This window comes from Phyllostomus discolor, chromosome 11 (assembly GCF_004126475.2).
Source record: "Phyllostomus discolor isolate MPI-MPIP mPhyDis1 chromosome 11, mPhyDis1.pri.v3, whole genome shotgun sequence".
In the NCBI taxonomy this organism is placed as follows: Eukaryota; Metazoa; Chordata; class Mammalia; order Chiroptera; family Phyllostomidae; genus Phyllostomus; species Phyllostomus discolor.
In genome coordinates this window covers 77,948,159-77,966,260 of record NC_040913.2, presented here as the reverse complement: position 1 = coordinate 77,966,260, position 18,102 = coordinate 77,948,159, and the positions used below count along the sequence as shown (strand labels likewise).

Below are 18,102 nucleotides of genomic sequence, written 5' to 3'. Positions count from 1 at the left end.
CACTCCCAGGAATCCCAAAACCTATATAACTAAAGTAGAACATATTCTCTGGAGTTTTGTATTGGTAATATACTAATAAATACTATGTAGTTTTCAGAATTATATTGGAAATTTAGGGTTAAATATGACATATAAAAATGAACAATAAAAAATTACCCATGACAACTCTTTGTAGGTTTAAAAATTTTTATAAAAGATTACTTTTTGAAGTTACTCAGAACTAGAATCTGTCCGCTTGTCAAATGACAGAAGCTCTGAGTCTCAAAACCTTCGTTTCAGAGACGATAGGTAAAATGAATCTGAGTAGTCTTTTGTGTTTACAGTACCACGTAACTGGGAAAGAACAAGAACAACTACTACATGCAAAGTGCTCTATTACCAAAAGATAGTAATATCTATCAGAGTGTATGCTACCAGGATATTTATATTGTCTTAAATATAAAAAATAAGAGCTAAGAATAATTTTCCAGAAATGTTTTCTCATGTTTTTATAAAGCAATACTAATGAGGAGTAAGTGTCACAATTTGTCAGTTCCTGAAACTTTCGAATACTTTAAGCTCTGGAGTGGAAAGTTCGAAATCAACAGAGCACTCAAATGTTAATTTTGTGGATATACTCTTGGTTGTGGGCTGTCATTATTTTAAACCACTATTTTATTAAACATTAAGTGAATTAATATAAAACTTATATCGATAAAGAAGTTACATATAAGTTAACATAAGACAACAAATGAGTGATAGAAACAGGATTAGATATCTTGGATATCTTTTGAAACACCACGAACTTAAAATTCACTGTGCTACCATGTCTATCTACTGAAACCAACAACAGACTACAAGGTTTAAATGCCTCAAATAGAATGCCTATGTCACAATTAATTACATTACACAAAGATTCCAAAGATAACTTGTACAGTAGGTAATGGATACTTTGTTTTAGTACATGAAACATGGAAAGGATCATTATTTTCAAGTTTAACTGGAATCAAAGCAGTGCTATTTAGCTACTACTACTGGTTATGTAGCTACTGGTGGTGCTTAGACTACAGAATGAATATAATGAATTATGTTTTCTTAGGATATGAAGAAAATGAAGTAAGTGGCTTTGGAAAGCTTGAAAGGGAAATTAATTGTTTTCAAATCCATCAACTACCTGTGATAAGTGATAATTGTACAGCTGGAATAAGGTGCAATATGTAAATGAAGCACAGAGAGCTAAGAGAAATTGGGATTTAACAAAGTTTAAATAAGAAATAGAAGTTTGATTCAAGAGTATTGGTATCACAAAGATGGTGAAGTAGAAGACCTGTCTCCAGCTCCATTAGACCTATCCACGAAGAAAAGCAACTCTAGGAGAGCTCTAGAGTCAACTTAAGAAACTTCGGCAACACAGTGGCACAAAAACTTGAGAATAACTGCACAAAACGGGTAAGATGAACAGCTTTGCCTGCATCACTGCCCCACACCCCGTGCTAGCATTGTCCAGTGCCAAGAAGGAATTCCCTAGGTAATTTCCCCTTGTTGGGAAGGTGAGAGCAGGGTGAGTGACCAGCTTCCCCAGCCTTCTGGAGTACCACATGAAGGACCTGCTTTGGTTGCCTCAACCAGAGACCCACAGGAGTATGAAAATAGAAATCAGTAACAGGAGGAAGATTTAGAAATTCACAAATAAGAGAAAATTAAACAATACATTCCTGAACAATGAGTCAAAGATGAAATCACAAGTGAAATAAAAAGATATTGAAAGGAAAATGGAAATACCATATACCAAACTTTACGAGATGCGCAAAAGCAGTGTTAAGAGGAAATTTTATAGTAATAATTGCCTACATTAGGGGAAAAATCTCAAATAAACCTAACTTTACACTGTCTAGAAACCAGTAAAAGAAGAGTACAAAAACAACTAAGCCCTGGCTGATGTGGCTCAGTGGACTCAGTGCTGGCCTGCAAACCCAAGGGTCGCTGGTTCGATTTCCAGTCAGAGTACCTGCCTGGGTTGTGGGCCAGATCCCAGGCAGGGGACACACAAGAGGCAACCACACATTAATGTTTCCTTCTCCTTCTCCTTCCCTTCCCCTCCTCTAAAAGACAAATAAATAAAAAAAATTGTTTTTAAGAAGTAAGCCAAAGTTAGCCATTAACATCATATTCAATGGTGAAAAGCAGAAAGCTCCTGGGTCAGGAATAAACAAGGATGCCCACTCTCACTACTTTTATCCCACAGAGTACTAAAAATCCTAGCTAGAGCAATTGGGCAAGAAAAAGAAAGGGATGGAATTCAAATCCAAATGGAAGAATTAAAATGGTCTCCTTTTTAATTTTAGATGACATGCTGTTATATACAGAGAAAGACCTAAAGACTCTACCAAAAAAATGTTAGACCTAAGAAACAAATTCAGTAGTTTCAAGATACAAAAATCAATGTAAAAAGCACTGCATTTTATATAACAGTGAACTATCTGAAAAAAAAAATAAAAGTAATTTCATTTACAGTAACACCAAAACCAATAAAACACTTAGGAATAAATTTAACCAAGGAGGTGAAAGATCTATAAACCAAAACTGTAAGACCCCTATGAAAGAAATAGAAACACAAAAAATGGAAAGATATCCCATATTCATCAGTGGTAAGAGTTAATATTGATAAAATGTCAATACTACTCAAAGCCATATAAAGATTAAATGCCATCTCTATTGACATCCCAATGGAATTTTTAATAGAAACAGAACAAACAATCCTGAAATTTTTATGGAACTACAAATGAACCTGAACAACCAAAGAATTTTGAAGAAAGAAAGGAGCTTAAGGCATCGCACTTCCTAATTTCAAAATATATTACAGGGACTTCTAGTCAAGATGACAGCATAGGCAAACATAGCTTGCCTCTTTCTATAACCACATCAAATTTACAACTGCAATATAGAACAACCATCACTCAGAACCATCAGAAATCGAGTTGAATGGAAGTATGACAACTATGGAATTAAAGAAACCACATCCATCCAGACTGGTAGGAGGAGTACAGATATGGCACATGCTAGTCCCACACCCACATGTGGTGGATGAAAATTCAGAAGGGATCTCTGGAGAGTGAGGAGCCTCAGCCCCACAGCCCAGAGTTCCACAACTTCTGGCTACAAAACCCAGCAATGATTGAATTGGCAGAAGAAACTGCTGGAGCCCCAAGCAGTTCCTCTTAAAGAACCCACACATTGATTCACTCACTCAGAATCACTCCCTCTGAGCTCCAGCACTGGGGTAGCAGCTTGAAAGGCATGAGTGGTATACAGGGAGAAACTGAAGTGTCTGGCATCAAGATGAGCAAAGGCCATTGTCCCTTTTCTGACCCCCCCTCCCAGGATGGTATAAGCAGCCTCTGAGACAACTGCACACGGTCCAACATTGGTGTCACAGGGGTGCCTTAAAAAGATGAGAAAAAGCAATACATTGGAAATCTATTTGAAAATATAATGAAAGAAAAGTTCCCTAGTTCAGTGAAGGAAATAGACTTGCAAGTCCAGGAAACACAGACAGTCCCAAACAAGATGGATGCAAAGAGGTTCACTCCAAGACACACCATAATTAAAATGCCAAAGGTTAAAGATAAAGAAACTTAAAAGCAACAAGTTAATGACAGGGGAGTTCCCATAAGGCTGTCAGCTGATTTCTCAGAAGAAACTTCGCAGGTTACAAGGGATTGGCAAGAAATATGCATAGTCATGAAAAGCAGAGACCTGCAGCCAAGATTGCTCTATGCAGCAAAGCTATTATTTAGAATTGAAGGGCAGAGAAAGAGCTTCCCAGGTACGAAAAAACTAAAGGAGTTCATCATCGCTAAGACATATTATATGAAGTGTTAAAGGAATTTATTTAAGAAAAAGAAGATCAAAACAATAAAACAATAAAACAGAAATAAATACATATCTATCAACAACTGAATCTAAAAAAACAGACCAAGTAAACAAGAACAGAAACAGAACCATGAATACAGACTGCATTTTGATGGTTGTCAGACTGGAGGGGGCTGTGGGGGAATGGGCAAAGAGGTGAGAGTATTAAGAGGTACAAACAGGTAGTCACAGAGTAGCCATGGGGATATAAAGTACACAGAGGAAATGGAGTAGCCAAAGAACTTATGTATGACCCATGGACATGAACAATGATAAGGAGATTGACTGGGGGGGGGTAGGTGGAATGGGTATGGGGAATAAAGGTCAACTGCAATAGTGTAATTAATAAAATAAAATATATTACAAAGGTACATTAATTAAAACAGTATGGTAGAACCATAGAAACACACATAGACCAATGGGCCAGAATCAGGAACGCAGAAATAAACCCATGCATATACTGTCAACTAATATTTGACAAGAGAGCCACAAATGTGCAATGAGGAAGGACAGTCTCTTCAGCAAAGGAATATCCATATGCAAAAGAATGAGATTGTATCCCTATCTTATACCACTCACAAAAACTTAACTCTAAATGGATTGAAGACTTAAAGGTTAGACCCAAGGCCATAAAACTCCTAGAAGAAAACAGAGGAAAATCTCCTTGACAATGGTCTTGGCAAAAATTCTTTGGATATGACAGCAAAAGCACAAACAAAAGCAAGTACAACAAATGGGACTACCTCAAACTAAAATGCAATTTTGCATAGCATACAGAAACAATTGATAAAAGGAAAAGACGAAATGGGGGAAAATATTTGCAAACTATATATCTGATAAAGGGATAATATCCAAAATACATAAGGAATCCATACAACTCAATGGTAAAAACAAACAATCTGATTAAAAAATGAGTGGAGTACTTGAATAAATATTTTTCCAAAGAAAATGTGCATATGACCAATAAGCACATGAAAAAGTACTCAACACCACTAATCATCAGTGAAATACAAATCAGATCACAAGATATCATCTCTCACCTGTCTGCATGGCTATTCTCAAAAAGACAAGATAAGTGCTAGTGAACCCTCACTCGTTGATGGGATATAAATTGGTACAGTCACTACAGAAAACAGTATAGGGATTCCTCAAAAAAAAAAAAAAAAGCGCAAAAATAGAACTACTATATGACCCAGAAATCCCACTTGTGAGTATGTATATGAAGGAGATGAAATCACTATCTTAAAGAGATATCTGCATTTCCATACTCATTTCCACATTATTAACAGCCAAAACATTAAAATAGCCTACATGCCCGTTGACAGATGAATTGATAGAGAAAATGTGTATATATACAATGAAATATTACCCACCATAAAAAAGGAAATCCTTCCACTTTCAACAACACAGATGGACCTTGAGGGTATTGTTTTAAGTGAAATAAGTCAGAAAGAGAAAAGACAAGTATACTTATGATCTCACTTACAGGCGGAAAGTAAAAACATAAAACTCATAAAAACAGACAGCAGAATGATGGTTGTGAGGGCCTGGAGAGTGGGGGCCATGGAGGACGTGTCGGTGAAGGTACAGACTTTCAGTTGTAAGTTCTAAGGATCTAAGGTACAAAATGGTGACTCCAGTTAATGCTGTATTGTAAATTTGAAAGCTGCTTAAGAATATAGCTTTTTTTTTTTAAAGATTTTATTTTTAGGGAGGGAAGGGAGAGAGATAGATACAGAGAGAAAGAGAGAGAGAGAGAGAGAGAGAGAGGGAGAGAAACACCAATGTGCGGTTGCTGGGGGTTATGGCCTGCAACCCAGGAATGTACCCTGGCTGGGAATCGAACCTGGGACACTTTGGTTCCCAGCCCATGCTCAATCCACTGAGCTACGCCAGCCAGGGCCTAAGAATATAGCTTTAATATTCTTATTATACGAACAAATAGTAATCAGGTGAGGTAAAGGATGTGTTACCTAACCTTACTATGGTAAACATTTTGCAATACATATACATGTATCAAATCATCACACCGTATACCATGAACTTATACAATGTTATGTCAATTATATTTTAATAAAGTTGCAAAAAGGGGGAAATTTCTCACATAAGAAGTTTAGATATAAGGTAGTATTTTAGTTTTCTATTGCTACTGTAAAAAATTACCAGAAACATAGTGGATTTAAATCAAGTTTCTTATCCTACAGTTATGTAGGTCATAAGCCCAATATGGGTCTCATTAGGCTAAAATCAAAGTATCATCTGGACTTAATGCTCCTTCCTCAGGCTCTTGGAGGGTGGGGGGCGTCTATCTCCTTGCTGGAAGAATTCAGTTAGAGCTGGAAGACTGACATCCGGTTTGCTTGCTGGCTGTTAGCTGAAGGCTGTTCCAAAATTCTAGAAGTTAACTGCTTACCTTAGCTCATAACACCTTTCCTTCATCTATATAGACAACAAAGTCAGGCTGAATCCCTCTTATACTTATTCTGTCTCCCTTCTCTGACCCACTCTTCTCTGCCTTTCTCTTACATTCTGAGAGCTCAAGTAGGGTGTGAGATAACAGAGGATAATCACCCATCTGAAGGTCCTTGACCTCAATCACATTTAGAGTCCTTTTCCTTAAGTAAAGTAACACATTCAGAGGTTCTAGAAATCAAGATGTGGACATCTTTGGTGGAGCCCTATGCTGCCCACCACAAGCAAGTTCAGAAACTTATTTAGTCCCTCAACAATATCAGGAAGTCCAACAATATCAGGCTGCTGTCCACAATTTGATCATCTTTACCTCTGTCATGGCTCCTCTTATGGCCCTAAGAGGGCTGCCAGCAGCAGCTAGGTCTACTAGCTTCCTCGCTCACACCTATGGCGACAATGACTTCAGCATCTCAGGATTTCCAAGCAAGTCTCACACTGTTTGACTGAACTGGAAAAGGAGAAAATTCTGAGATATCCTAAATTAAATTATAATGGGCTGGAGCATGAAGAAACGGTACTTTAATCAGTTAACAACTGCAGGGCAAAACAAACAAGACTGCTTACATTCCTCAATGTATGTTGAAACTTAATGAATTAACTTCCAGGTGGCTATTTCCTCAATTATCTAAAAAGAATAGCTGTGTAGCCAACCACCAGGTGCACTTCTCCATCTTACTTGGCATGAAGTTTCCAGACTTTTGCTCACAACCATCCTGAAGAGCAAACCCTTACTTCTTACAGACTATGCACTTATCTCCCTCCCTTTCACCCCTTTTATCTATATAGCCAATGTAAATTCTTTCAGAAGAGCTTGTATCTTTCTTCTGCCTACGTGACATAGTAAAAAGCCCATCAACTCCAGGACAGTGGACATGTTTTCTCCATCTAGCCCTGTTGTTTGACAGTTTAGACTTAGCCCCAGGCTTGGTCCTTTTTGGCTAGCAATGACTCACTCAATAAAACCCTTTCCTCTTAAGAAAACTTCAACAGTGAAAGTTTTTGTTTAATATATGAATAATGACTAGGTTTGGATGTCAATGAACTAATAAAGGTAAGGGGGATGGGACAGAGAATAGTTTAATCTAATTATATAAGATGACTTACAATTATTAGGGAGATTATAGTCTACTCATTGGTTACTTATATGCACCCTTCTTTCAAAACACAGATCTTCAAAAATGCTCATGCTCACACCAAACACCTTCAATCCACTTCACAAAAGAAAATAACCCAAAGTCTCATCCAGTTATTGCATCTAACTTTAGATCCATCACGTGAGTAATATGCTTTCATTTCCAAAATGTGTGGATATAGATCCATATAGTCAACATTAGGAAATACATGGCTACAAACTTATCTACACTCAAAATCCACTGGTGGAGAGAAAATGACTACAATTAAATTCAGAATAGTGAAGAATGACACAAAAATGTTCAGTGTTAATTGGCCCTTACTGAGCACAAAGTATATCCTTTTAAAATGTAGTGGCCAGGAATTCTTTGCCCCCCACCCCCACCCCTCCTCAAAATTCCAAAAGCTAGTAACCATAGCAAGACCTTGTTTGGACAATGGTAGTGATTCGCAATTTGTCTCCTGGCTACAAGCCTCTCAAAACTTCCATCCTCCAAGGCCCTGAATTTGGAGTGGCCCTTACCTATTGCAATCTAATGTGATGCAGTTTCTTCCCTGAGACTACATTTAAAATATATCTTTACTCTAAAAACTTTTGTAATTCCATTTACCAGGAGGAAAGTGCTCAATGTATCTGAGAAAGGTAGAAGGCAATGTATTTGTGCTTTGTGGCATATTTATCTCCCACTAAATTTCCTTCCTTTTAAATCCATATTCACATTAACTCCAGAAAAGATTAATTTTTTCCTTCAAGCTAATTTTGCAAAGCTGATCTGTGAAACTAGGCTATAAGCAGAAAGGTTCTTTCTAACTCTGAATTTTAAAGGCTTCTTGGATCGAAGCAGAAAATGGGCAAAGCACTTCAATATTCTGAAGTTTTTTTTGTAAAGTTCCTCCACAAACCACAGCCTATGAAGCATATGGTGTATGCCCCAAAGTATAAGGGAATACCACTACCTTCCCATCTGGGAACAGTGGGGTTCTTCATTGCCCTCCTTCCAGGTTAAATCTGTATTTTAGAATCTCTTCCAAAAGTATGTCTTACCCAGTACCAAATTGAGTATCAGTTGGAATGCTACTGACTTCAAATATAGAATCCCATTCAAACTGGCTTAAAAATAAGTTAACCTCTTATGACAAGAAATTCAGAAATCAGGCAGCCTTTATCAGGGTTGATTCCATGGCTCCAAGTGTTAAGAATTCAGGTTTCAGCCCTGGCTGGCGTAACTCAGTGGATTGAGTGCAGGCTGCGAACCAAAGCATCGCAGGTTCAACTCCCAGTCAGGGCACATGCCTGGGTTGCAGGCCAAGGCCCCCAGCAACCGTACACTGATGTCTCTCTCTCTCTCTCTCTATCTCCCCCTCCCTTCCCCCGCTAAAAATAAATAAATAAAATTGTAAAAAATAAATAAATAAACAAAACAAAACAAAAAAGAATTCAGGTTTCCCTGAATTCAGTTTTCCCCATTTCTTTGTTCTGTTATTCTCAGCTTTAGGGTATACAAACACTAGTGTCATTATTCCAAGAGTGCTATGAGTAGCTTGAGCAACAATCTTCCTTGTTCGCATCAAACTGGCCCTAACGAGTTCCCCCCTACTCAACACCCCAGACAATCTGTCTCAGAGCATCACTGGCCCAAATAGATTTAGTTCTGCCCACTCTTGAAATCATAAGTAAAGTGAATGAAATTAACCATGCTCAGACTACTCACTTGAGTGCAATGCAAACTGAGATGTCAAGTACAAATTCAACCACAGCATCAAGCTGGGTACTGATAGTCTTTAAAATATCCTTTCATATATATATAAAATGTTTAAAGGTTAGTAAGTTATCTTAAAACAAAAAAGGATCAAACTGACACAAATAAGGCAATGGACTTAAGATTTCAGTCTCTCTTTTACCTATTAAGATCAGCTCAAGTTTCTTAACTCTTCAAAACATCTCTAATACTCTCAGGAAGAATATTCCACCCATCATCTGTACATCTATATCTTTATTATAACATTTTATATTTAGCTGGACATCCTTTCCACTAGGATGCAAATTCTTTAAGGCTGAGAAGAAAACATTTTTCTCTGTTTTCTCTGGCTTTCAACTACAGTATTTTCAAACTGCAATTGGGAATCTGTGTATGAGGGTGGTCGACTGTAGTTTATGTGGATTTTCGGCTGCAGAGGTGGTCAGTGTCCCTAACTCCAACACTGTTCAAGGATCAACTATAATATCTGACACAGTAGACACTCAAATGTATAATGAATACACAGATATTTGGATTAATGTGTTTTTGCTGGTTTCACACTTAAGAAGTTATAGATGGAATAAAGATTAGAAGTGGAGACTGGTATCTTTTTGGAGCTACTTTCTTTAGCTGAGACCACAGAGTTATAAGTTTTTCTAAGGGGAGTGATAAAAAGAAAAGCCAGAGGCAATCAATGTCTTTAATACTTTCTCTTTTCATCCTGTTACTCCATTATTTTTCTAACCATTATTATTTATTTTTCCTTTTATTTTCCTTTTCTACCTGTGGTTTAAGAATAATTAAGGTACTTCCTACCATCATTCATATTTAAAAACATAAAATTAGGTTAAATAAAAATTCAACCTAATTAAATGATTAAGTGTTCACTGTTTTGCCAGACTCAGTTCCATACTATGGACATGAAAACAAGATAAAACTCACAGTGTAGTAGGGAAATCAGACAAAACCAATATATTGTGATTGGTTCTATTAAACTAGTATAAAGTTCTATGGGAAAACAAATTTGTCCTATTTGTCTAAATGGGCAAAAACTATAGACTTGTTGGTCATTTGGAATGTCTAACATATATTGCTGGGTGGTAGTTCTAATATTTCTGTAACATTAACAAGAACAAATAACTGGATGAAAACTAACTTACAGAGTGCGGGGGGCGCAGTGTTAAAAAGGACAAAATTTTTAAATGCCTAAGAGAACTGGAATCAAAGAACAATGCTAAGAATTCATTTTTGTTCAAACCTATTTCAATCTGGAAGGGGCAGGATATATTCAGTTCATTCTACTTTGCTCAAAACTGGGGTTTTTAGATGAAAGAATATACCATATACTAATTCTGTCATTTCCTTAAGTTCTCCCAAAATAACACCAAGTGGGACAGCGTGTATGAATGGAGAATTGATTCTAAAACAAAACAACCCCTGAACATTTAAAAATGAGTTCTAAGGGTGGGTCCATCAGCTTTTAAGATAAATGCAAACTGGTGAAGGAGCCAAGTTCAGATAGTGAAAAAGCTACACTAAATTTTGTTCACATAAAATCACCTATAAATACAAAATGTTTACTATGAGAACTTTGCATGTGGTCTAATTCTTATCAAAATAACATAAATGAATGTATCTTCTGGAAAAGGAGAAGATATACTTTTTAAAAAATTAAGTGTCAAAAATAGTGCTTCTAGTGGAATAGCTGGAAATAGCCAGATACAATCCTGCCTAATAAAAACATCAATTCAGTCTCTGAAGGGTGGATTCAAGGGAAAAAAAGTTACTTTCTAAATACTTTAACTGCTGTTATATAGTGCACAAGGTACCAAGGGATTTACAAAATTGCTACTTAATGAACGTGTTGCTGTATGCTTCTGAAAATTTTATCAATTAAAAAAATAAGAATGCCTAAAATCTGGCTAGTTAATGTATAAAACTTACTAAACAAATATCACACTTATCTTTTCACTATTACAAAAGGCTTATAAGAAGGTCAACAAAATAATGAATAAACAATATACATTTATTTTCTAAGTAATATTTATCAAACCTCAAATGATAGAAATAACAAATACGTGTAAAACTTCAGAGTAAAAACAAAACGAAATCTCACATTTCTTTAGGTCATAGTAACTTACCTCTTAGAAGTAAAATTTTTTTCCAGATCTTCATTGTGAATCAGTTTTGTATCCCCAAACTGCCATGAGGACTGCAGATCACAACTTACATCAAGCCGGCACTGGTTAAGAGTATCGTGTATGAAACTGTACTCTCTAGTATTGGTGAAACAAGGTGATAAGTAAACTAAAGACAAAGAAAAGGGCAAATGGTTGGCATTTAAAATGACATCTTTGTACAATGACAATTTGTATCAGAATAAGACACAAAATAACCAAGTACTTGAAATTTTCTTTAACATCTGGAGGCAATAATTTATATTTAAGGTTTTATAACAGTAATATAGACTTCCTACACCTGTTATAAATGAAAATATGAATGCTGTTCTTCTCCACATACCTCTTGGAGTTCCTGAAAGTTGACAAATGGTACTAGAATTCAGGTGACTCATTTTCAATTTAAGACGTGCACTGACTCTACAAATATTATTACACACATACCTGGGAGCTACTGTTAGCATGTATTTCTTGTATTTTCCCCAAATTAAATAAAACCCTATATAGTAGTAAACTATTTGGTTACTCTGACTTGCAAAAACATCAGAACATATTTATAAACTGCTGACTGACACTGTGGCATGAAAAAGAGGTAAAAATTTTTTCAGGACAAATAAGCAATGTTTTACGCATGTCTGTATTATTAAGTATACACACAAAAGGATTAAAACTCTTAAGGAAGAGGATTCAGAGGAAAGGAAGGAACAGATACAGATGACTATTATTAAAGTTGCGGTCAACACTGAATTAGTGAACATAAGCATACCTCATATTTAGTGCAGGTTCAGTTCCAGACTGTGGCAGTAAAGCCAATGTCCTACTAACTCAAGCCATACAATTTTTTTTGGTTCCACAGTGCATACAAAAGTTATGTCTACACTATACTGTAGTCTAGCAAGTGACTAATATATTGCATTATGTCTAAAAATGTACATTCCTTAATTAAAAATACTCTATTGCTAAAAAATTCTAGCCATTATTTGAGTCTTAAGCAATTCATAATCTCTTTCTTGGTGGAGGGTTGCTGGTGGCTCATGACTGGTCAGGGTGGTAGTTGGTGAAGGCTGCAGTGGCTGTGGCAATTTCTTAAAAAAAAGGCAACAATGAAGTTTGCTATATTGATGTGACTCATCCTTCTAGAAAGGATTTCTCTATAGCATGTGTGGCTGTTTGATAATATTCTACCCACAGCAGAACTTTCAAAATTGGAGTCAATCCTCTCAAACCCTACTGTTGCTTTATCAATTAAGTTTATGTAATATTCCACATCCTTTGCTGTTATTTCAGCAATCTCCGCAACAGCTTCACCAGTTGATTCCATTTCAAAACAAAAACAAAAACAAACAAAAAAAACCCCCACTTTGCTCATCCACATAAAGCAACTCCTCATCCACTGAAGTTTTATTTTGAGATTGCTGCAATCCAGTCACATCTTCAGGATTCATTTCTAATTCTAGCTCTCTTGTGATGTCCATCACATCTGCAGTTGGTTCCCCCACTGATGTCTTGAACCCCCCTAATCCGTGAGCATTGAAACCAATTTATTCCAAACTCCTGTTAATGCTGGTATTTTGATTCCTTCTTTTGAATTACAAATATTCTTAATGGCATCTGAAAATAAAATCCTCCCCAGAAGGTTTTCAATTTATGGATGTTGGGTTAGCAGGCATGAAAATAACATTAGCCTCATTGTTCATCCCCATCAGAACTTTTGTGTGACCAAAGGCACTGTCAACGAGTGATAGTATTTTGAAAAAAACCTTTTTTTAGTGGGTTTCAACAGTGGGCTTAAAGTATTCAGCTAACTATATCATAAACAGATGTGCTGTTATACAGGCGTTGTTTCATTTATGAAGCACAGGCAGAACAGATTTAGCATAATTCTTAAGGGCTGTAGGAATTTTGGGATTGTAAATGAGCACTGGCTTCAACCTAAAGCCAGCTGCATTAGCCCCTAACAAGATAGTCAGCCTGTCCTTTGAAGTCTTGAACCCAGGCACTGACTTCTCCTCTCCAGCTATGACAATCCTAGATGGTATCTTTATCTAATATAAGGCTATTTTGCCTACAATGAAAATCTGTTGTTTAGTGTTGCCCCCATCATTAATTATCTTAATTAGATCCTTTGGATAACCTGCTGCAGCTTCTACATCAGCACTTGCTATTTCACCTTGTATTTTCATGGGATGGAGCAAGCTTCTTTCCTCAAATCCGTGAACCGACCTCTGCTAGCTTCAAACTTTTCTTTGTAGCTTCCTCATCTCTCTCAGCCTTCAAAGAATGGAACAGTTAGCCTCTTGCTCTGGATTAGGCTTTGGCTTAAGGGAATGTTGTGGCTGACTTGATCTAACCAGACCACTTTCCTTTCTCCATATCAGCAATAAGGCTATTTTACTTTCTTACCATTGTGCGTTCACTTTTAATTTCCTCCAAGAACTCTTCCTTTGCATTCACAACTTGGCTAACTGGTGCCACAGGCTTAGCTTTCAACCTAGCTTGGCTTTCAACATGCTTCTCTAAGCCTTATGGTTTCTAGCTTTTGATTTAAAGGAAGAGGCATGTGACTCTCCCTTTCATTTGAATAGTCAGAGGTTGTTGTAGGGTTATTACTGGACTAATTTCAATATTGTTGTGTCTCAGGGAACACAGAGGCCTGAGAATAAGAAGAGAGATGAAGGGAAAGCCATATGAGTGGTCAGAACAGAAAACACACATTTATCAATTAATCTGTCTCACATAAGCATGGTTTGTGGTACCTCAAAATGATTACAATACTAATATCAAAGATCACTGATAACAGATTTCCATAACAAATATAATAAAGTCTCAGTATTTTAATAATTATAAAAATGTGATATTGAGACATGAAATGAGAAATGCTGTGGGAAAAATGGTTCCAACAGAGTTGATAATAACACCCATTTCATTCCTGACGGGGGTAATTTGTGGCTTGTGTTTTTTTTTGTCAGTTTTGCTAGAGGCTTGCCATTTTAAAAAATGTTTTCAATCAAACAGCTTTTTGTTTCATTGATTTTCTTCTGCTTGATTTGGGCTTATCATGTTCTTTTTATAATTTCTTCAGGTAAAAGCTTGGATTGATTTGAAACCCTTCCTACTCTCTAATGTATTTAGTGCTATAAATTTGTGAGCAATACTCTTCCCTCAAATTTTGATATGCTGCATTTTCATTTTTATTCAGTCCAATGTTATTTTTAATTTCTCTTGAAATCTCATGAATATTCAGAAATGTGTTGTTTACTTTCCATGTGCTTGGAAACATTCATTTCCAGTTTGCATGTGGTCAGAAAACACATTCATGACTTCAATTCATTTAAATATGTTGCAATATGTTTCATGGCCCAACATACTATCTTGAGTATCAAATAAGAGCTTAAAAAAGTCTACTCTGCTGTTGATGGGTAATGTAAAAATGTCAGAGCCTGTGGGCTTATGCTGTTTACTTCTATGTCTTTGCTGACTATCAATTGTTGAGAGAAGCAAGCTAGTCTTTAACTATAATTCTGGATTTGTCCATTTCTCCTTTCAGTTTTACCAAATATGCTTCTGTATCTGAAGCTTTGTTGTTTGGTGAATACACACATAGGATTGTTATTATTAGTGGACACACCTTTTCATCATTATGTAATATCCCTCTTTGTTCCTAATAATTTTCTTCCCTCTGAAGTTTACTTTATGTGATGTTAATATAGCCATTCCTGCTTTATTTTGATTGTTTGCATAGCCTGTATTTCACCATGTGTTTACTGTCAACCAACCTGTAGTACTGTATGTGAAAGGAATTTATTGACAGTACATAGTTATGTCAACCTCTTTTAATTAATATATTTAGATCATTTACATTTAATGTAATTGATATGTTAAGGCTTAAATCTGCCATTGGTTTATTTTTTTCCTTAGCTGTTTCTCTATTTCATTTTTCTGTATTCCTGTGGGTTACTTGGATTTTTAAAATTCAACTTTCATTTATCTATGGTTTTTATTCAGAAGTTTTAATTCTGAGATAGATTCACATGAAGTCCAATGGTAACATCGGGCTTTATAATTGTCTTAAATACTTCCTCTGTATGCCCTGAGATCAGTCACAGAATGTTACACTTTTTGCTCCAACTGTCCAACATAATTATAAACCTCAAGAAGAGAATAACTTACTGTATTTCTCTTTATTTTTACTCTATTGTTCTTCCTTTATTCTTAATGTTTGCAGCTTCATTCTCTTGTCATTTTCTGTTTGGAGAACCTTGTTTACATTCTTTTAGGGTGGATCTGCTGATGAAAAATTCTGTTTTACTTTATCTGAGAATGTCTATTTCACTTCTATTTCTGAAGGATATTTTTGCTGGTGACAGAATACTGGGTTGACAGTTTTTTTTCTTCTACACTTGAAAAATATTGTGCCATTTCCTCTGGGCTCCATGGCTTCTAATGAGTCTACTGTCAATTTGTCTCCTATACACAACACTGATTTCTCTCAAATGTTAAGATTTTTTCCATCTTTAGTTTTCAGAAGTTTGATTATAATGTGCCTTGGCATGGACTTCTTTGGGTTTACCCTATTTAGGGTTTATTCAGCCTTTTGAATGTACAAGTTTATGCCTTTTGCCAACTTTGGAATATTTTCAGCCAATATTTCAAGTACATTTTCAGCTCCACATTCTTTCTCTCTTCTACTTCTGAGACTCCAAGGACAAAGATGTTAGATCTTTTATTACTGTTCCGTAGTTCCCTATGGCTCTGTTATTTTTTTCTGTATTGTTCAGGCTGGTCATTTCTATTGTTATACCTTTAAATTTGCTGGTTCTTTCCAACGTTTTCTTGATTCTTCTCTGGATACCATCCAAATAAGTTTTTATTTAAATTACTGTATTTTTCAGTTCCAAAACTTATACATGGTTCTTTATTATACTTGTCATGTCTTTGCTTTTGTATTTTTGGATTTCGAGATTTTGTATTTTTTCATCTGCGCAAGAGTGTTCATAGCTGTTGAAACATGATGGCCACTTTAAAAGCCTTGTCAGATAATTCCAACATTTGTTTCATCACTGTGTTGGCATCTATTGATTACCTTTTCTCATTTAAGTTGAGATTTTCCTGGGTGGTGGTAACATGAGTAAGTTTTTAATTACAGTTGGTCATTTAGGTATTGTCAAGAGCCTCTGGATCAAGTGTTATCTTGTGCTTTAACAAGCCTCTACTAAAATCTGAGCTGGTAGAGTAAGTGCCAGTAGGGAAAAGGGGGTGGCGATACGGACTCTTCACCACCAGGCAAGGTTTAAGTCCTGGCTTTCCAAAGGGTCTCCACTGACACCTGGGGGGATGCCTTGTTACCATGGAAAAGGGGTAGAAGTCCACTTTCATACTCAGGCTCCCCTGATGCTGTTGAAGGGGGATGAATACCTTGTTACTAGTGGGTATATAGGTTTCCATGCTCCCCATTTCATCTTCACTGACTCTACTCTCAGTGAAAAGGATGATTCATCACCACAGGGCAGGGGAGGAAATCCATTGACACTGCAATGTCAGGGGGTGGCAGGGAGGAGAACTTTAAGGGAAAAGACATAGGTGGAAGTCTATGCCTATACTACTTACCTTTGCTGACAAAGGTATAGGAACTATGTTTTTTTTTCCCCCTAGTGTTTTGCAAGAGTGGGGTGTTTATTGTCAAAACAGGCTTCTATCTTTTTAGAATGTCCCTTTCCCAGTCCTTGGCAAAAGAGAACAGACTTTTTCTGGTTTTTTTTGTTTGTTTGTTTGTTTGTTTTTGTGGCTGACAACTGGCATTCCTGAGCTGTGGGCATACCATCTGAGACACAGAGGAAACACAAAGAAAATCCAGAGAACTTACTGCTATGTCATTTCTTGAGTCTCAGGGTCCCTAGCCAGTCCATCATCATCTCTCCACCTTTCAAAGTCTTCTTATGTTTGTTTTATCTATGATGTCCAGAGTTTTTAGGTGTACTTAGTGAGAGGGACAGAAGACATGTCTATTCCATTTTGTGTGGAACCAAAAGTACATGTGTATTTAAGGCATTAAAGGCCTGACTTAAGTTAATTTTATAGTCAAAATAGAAGATAAATATAAAGAATCAGATAAATGCAGTAATAGTTATGAAATAACCCCATCTTCCATAAAAATATTACCTTTCCTAGACGTCCTCCTGATCTTGGGAATGGTAAATTTTTTCAAAGAATGGTCTTCTACACCAGTAATTAGTAAAGGTTCACTGGTTGAGTTCATTTTCCGCAGTGTCTTGTGTTTAGCAATCTTTTTCATGTCCATATTTTTGGTGTCCTAAAATCAACCCAAAGTTATTAAGCAAAATATCAATAAGTATATACGAGGCAATGGCAGTAAAATAATTTAGAAGTTCTTACATGGAATTAAATATTTATTCTTGGTCACACTTGCAACAGGTTTCAATCTCAATTTGCCAGGTAAAATACTTATTTTGTAGTTTGTAACAGACTTTTTCCTTGTAATTCCTGTAATTGTAATTGGGTAACGAAGCCTCTTTGTTCCTGAAAGGCTTAACTTCCAAACACCAATTTTTTGTTTTACTAACATTTGGTAAAATTCTTGCCAATTACTCTACCTCTTACAGTATTTTCCCTAGACACTTTTGTGAGTAGACAATATTCTCTATATTAGAATTTCTGACTTTGGAAGACACTTA

At 36.2% G+C, this 18,102-nt stretch overlaps 1 protein-coding gene across 2 annotated transcripts in view; it reads right to left on the bottom strand.

The window, feature by feature from the left end:
• TEX15 (testis expressed 15, meiosis and synapsis associated) overlaps positions 1-17,729 on the bottom strand; it is a 53,960-nt gene extending 36,231 nt beyond the window's left edge. For both annotated transcript variants that reach the window (XM_028526689.2, XM_036011645.1), the window contains exons 1-2: positions 17,570-17,729; positions 11,375-11,540 (exon numbers count right to left, since the gene is read on the bottom strand). In XM_028526689.2, coding sequence (XP_028382490.1) covers positions 11,375-11,540; positions 17,570-17,708 — 305 coding nt within the window. In that variant the 5' untranslated portion in view covers positions 17,709-17,729. The remainder of the gene's footprint in view (positions 1-11,374; positions 11,541-17,569) is intronic.
• Positions 17,730-18,102: the final 373 nt, after the last annotated feature.